Genomic DNA, 4,718 nt, shown 5'->3' on the forward strand with positions numbered 1-4,718 from the left:
GCGGTTTCAATGCCCTGCATATTAGTAGCGGCTCCCTGATGCCCGCAATTTATATACAGTAATTACCCAACGATATAATTGCATGAGAAAGTATTTAAATTTTTTTTTTTATCCTCCCATCTCGTAGGCTATTTATTCCCTTTAGGGGTTCCGTAGTACACTTAATTTCCTTTCCGAACATGGAATTGGGATGCGGCGGATTGCTGGGGGGGATCACGATGCCGGCTCAACATTGTGATGTCTGTCAGCCATCGGCGATGGACGATGGCAGCGTCTATCGGCCCAACCCTAACGATTACAATAATTATATTAGCACCCACACCAACCAACGATAATGTTCTGTTTATTATAATCGCGCACTGCAAATTTGATGTCTGCCACTTTACATGTGCAAGTTGGGTGGATTCTGATTGGCTGTCAAGTTTTTTGTTCATCAACTAGAAAGAATCCTTCTGAAAGTTATTCTAACGATATTGTTTCTCTGTGCCGTTATTGTGATGTTGACTTCTGTATTCCCATAAAATTACAATGATTATTAAAACTAGTTTTAGTTATTATTACAGTTTGTCATTGGTGTGAATGGTCCTTCAGAAGATTCTTTTTTTACTCTTTTTGTAAGCTAGGTTTGTAAGCTAGGTCTTTTCTACTATACAAGTGCAGTGGAATTAGTTTTTTGTTGGTTAACATGGCGAACTTGGACAAGCGAAACGCATTAAAGGCAGGGTATGTGATTCTTCAAAAACACTTTAGAAAACTGATTCGGGCCGAATAGCAAAACAAACTTGTAGCCAATCAGCAATAAGGGGCGTGTCTACTCGTGATGTGGAGGAGAGAGCTTTCAGTGCATGGGACGGACATTAGCCGAGCCGAGCGACAGTAAGATAGAGATGGCGGATAAAAAACAATATCAACATTGGCTACCAGAAATCGCTTACTCTGCCTTTAAGCGAAACTCCCAGTTTTGTAGATTCCATTTGAAATGGCTGGATTTCATTTGTGATTTTTTACCGTGTAACAATAAATGTGATAATACTGGATAATATTTCTATATTTGAGTGAAATTTGGGATCCATAATTTATCGGTAATCAATGTAAAAAAACAAAAACAAAAAGAAACCTCATCCATATAATGCTAGGCTTCTCTTATTGGTTGCTAGAGTGTTGCTATGTGGTTGCTAGAGTGTTCTGGAGATTAAATGTAGGATTTTTTCGCCCTGTTTATCGTCCGCCAGGTGAAAAATCAAAGTCATAACACCAATTACCTCTGGTGCAAATATATCCGAATAACACCAGCTTTGTCTGGTGTAAAAACAAAGCCATCAAGAGGCCACATGCTGGGTAAACTCCCCCAGGACAGAGCACATGTGCCTCAGAAACCTGACACCTCAAATTACAGTGTAGAGAATAAGAACGAGGCCCTGCAAACAAGCCTGAGAGCATTATATGATGCTTATGAACACAATAAAAGTGAAAGCGTGATGTGTAGAGAAAGAGATTAAAAGAATATCGGGTTTGCAAATGAACTATTGGTGTGTTCAATCAATGAGCCAATCAGCTGGGCTAAAAAAAGAAGGGCTGACTTCACAAAATTAATTCAGCATCCAGCCGAATGTGAGGTTGCCATTGACAACCAGCTTATGTCAGTCTCTAATCATACTAAGGTGTGTTCCAAATCCTAGTGTGCTGACAACATAGGCAACATATTAGGCACCATATGTGTGATCCTGAAAAAACTGTTCTAAAAATAATCATGCTACCTTCTAAGACACTTAATTTGGCTTATTTTAATGTGGAATTGCCGATTGCAGAATGCACTGCAACAGCTCCGTGGAAAAATCCATACAAGATGATGGATGACATATATACAGTATAAAATACTAATACTTTTTTACAGTACTTTTTAGTTATAAAAAAAGTTGAACCTAATTAAAACATAGCCTACTATTTTACTCAATTTTTACATATTCTTAGCTTAGCAACATGCTAACAGCAAACTTTACTAAAATCAATTGTAAATATCTCCTGTGCTACTTTCTTAATTGCGTATTACAATGTTAGCTTAGCAACATGCTAACAGCAAACTTTACTAAAATCAATTATAAATCATATCTCCTGTGTGCTACTTCATTATTTGCGTATTATGTTAGCTTAGCAAAAATAAATGATGTTAGCTTAGCAACACGCTAACAGTAAACTCTCTTGAAATCAATTGCAAATCGCAATTGTAGCACAAAATTTCCTGTGCTACTACTTTTTTGAGCATTAATGTTAGCTTAATAAACTAAGCTAACTATTAAAATTCTGAAATCAGGTGTAAATCTTATCTCCTGTGTGCTACTTCCTTATTGCGTATTACGACGTTAGCTTAGCAACATGCTATTGGCAACATCTGTTTTAATCAATTTCAAATCGTATCTTCGGTGCTACTTCTATATTTGCGTATTATGACGTATGCTTAGCAACATGCTAACAGCAAACTCAAATCAATTGCAAATTGTATCTCCTGTGTCACTTGCTTTTTTGAGTATTAATGTTAGCCTAGCACCATGCTAATAGCAAACACTCCTGAAATCAACTGCAAATCGTGCAAATTCTGTGAGCTATTCGCTCATTTCAGTATTAAGCTGTTAGCTTAGCAACACGCTACCAGCAAACTCCACTAAAATCAATTCTCCTGCATGTCTATTGTATGATAAATAGTTGTTGCCTATGTAGAGTGTTTCAAATTCATCACTCACTGTCTTAGAAGGTGTTGTAAGTAGCAGACAGGGCAGCCCATTACATTTTGGCTCACTATAAAGAACTTCAACAATGACAACGTTTCCCTAGCCATAAACTTACAGATGTTACAATAAGCTGAGACTTGACCTTCACAAGTCACTGACAGACAGATGGAGAGAAAGGTCAATCTGTCTCTCCAAGGACAAACACTCACGCATGCTGAATGAATGAAAGCAGTACATACTAAAATGACAGCACATGCTACTCTGACACATTCAGTGCACACTCAAAGGTCAACTAGAGAGCAGTAGATTTAGAGGAAACATTTTCAGAGGAAACCCCGGTTTCAACACTTCCGAGCTTTGAATGCCGTCGTTACAGGAAGAGGAAGTGGCTGATCTGGCCTTGCAGAAGCTAACATGCTTTAAAACTCAATAACCTCGTCTGAACCTGAATGATTTACCATGTTCCAAAGAGATTCTGAGCCTGACACAGATTGAGTGATTTCAAATTGATTAGTGTTTTTTACAGTAAATATAAACCAAGGATGACTACTGACATTACATTATGTATGTGTGTGTGTGTGTGTATAATAATTTGAAATAAATAATACATTTTTATAAAAATGTTACAATTTAAAATATTTAAAATATTAAAATATCATAATTATAATATTCTAATATAATCATAATAATAATAATTAATAATTAATGATAACAAAATAGGATGAAAAGCATTGCTTGAAGTAATTTAATCAAAAATATTAAATTTCTAAAAGCTGCCAGGCAGCTTGGTTTTAGAATTGGACAAGGAATGTCATCATCAGCTGATTTTATTCAGTCTACCAATAATTTATGCAAATAAAGACTATTTTACAAATAGAATCATAAATAAATGATGATCAATTCTGATTCTTGACATTTGGTCTCCTCTCAAATATTTTGGTAAAATATATCTGAAAGATTCTAGAACATTCCACACGTCCATTACTCATACCGAGAAATGCATTGTTTCAATTAAAAAGTGCTTCAAATAGATCAAAAACCACCCTAAAAGCCCAACCGTTCCGATTATTCACAGAGAACATCAGAGAGGCCCCTGGGAATTTGGCCCCTATTCATTGTACAAGCTCCTTCTCTTTGTGCACTCTGTCCTAAACATCTTGACAACCTTATAGTGAATCTAAAAGATCTAAAGCTCTAAATATACAACAAAAATCCTTCACATCTATCATCGTGAACTAGGCCTGGGAATCATTTGCAGGGAATGCGGGGCCCCCATAAGAATGAATGAATGAATGAATGCATGAATGGACAAAATCCATCCAATTTTAAAGTGAAACCAAACCTGATATCAATAATGGAGAGGTTCTACCAACCCCTCGCATTGGCCACTGAGGTTTAGACCTGGTTTTCAGCTCTAACGTTACTCACTTCTCGTTGGCCGCATCTGTCTGCGTACACAGGGATCGTCTATATGAAGAAGCGCATCCTCCGGCGGCTGCTGTATTATTATCTGTAACGTTACTAGTTTTCCAAAGGCGCCTTAGATTGGGTTTGTAAAACTCCTTTAACGCCCTCGAGAACCTAAACTGTAACATTTCAAACCGGACAGGCTAAACAGAATGACTTCCGACAATAATGCTGGTAATATTACACTGTAGGTTATGAGAATATCCGCTTTTTAGACAGTCGTGCCGGTTTCTTCCCTCGTCTCTCGGTGTGTAATGTGTATTATTCACGCGACAGAATCGAATCCGCCCACTGGAGCGCCGCTCGCACTCTATTGGACGCAGTGACGTCACAGCGAACGGTGATTGGCTCAGGCGTGCGTCAATCAGGATTATGACGTACATCACTTCCCTGCGCTTGGTAAAGAGGCTGGCTGTGTTCTGCGTGCTGTGCAGTACACACTACATACTGTGTGTGAGAAAATAATAACTACAGTATGTAACAATTAACATATCTCGCGGATGATGTCACTACGTCACGTATTAT

At 37.7% G+C, this 4,718-nt stretch overlaps 1 protein-coding gene across 3 annotated transcripts in view; it reads right to left on the bottom strand.

Annotated features, from left to right (window-relative positions):
* Nucleotides 1-4,451, bottom strand: part of LOC107754246 (glutaminase kidney isoform, mitochondrial-like) — a 23,989-nt gene extending 19,538 nt beyond the window's left edge. For all 3 annotated transcript variants that reach the window (XM_016570620.1, XM_016570619.1, XM_016570621.1), the window contains exon 1: nucleotides 4,155-4,451. In XM_016570620.1, the coding sequence (XP_016426106.1) occupies nucleotides 4,155-4,321 (167 nt within the window). In that variant the 5' untranslated portion in view covers nucleotides 4,322-4,451. The remainder of the gene's footprint in view (nucleotides 1-4,154) is intronic.
* Nucleotides 4,452-4,718: the final 267 nt, after the last annotated feature.

The sequence above is a fragment of the Sinocyclocheilus rhinocerous genome, unplaced genomic scaffold (genome assembly GCF_001515625.1).
Source record: "Sinocyclocheilus rhinocerous isolate Xijiao unplaced genomic scaffold, SAMN03320098_v1.1 scaffold1584, whole genome shotgun sequence".
Classification (NCBI taxonomy): Eukaryota; Metazoa; Chordata; class Actinopteri; order Cypriniformes; family Cyprinidae; genus Sinocyclocheilus; species Sinocyclocheilus rhinocerous.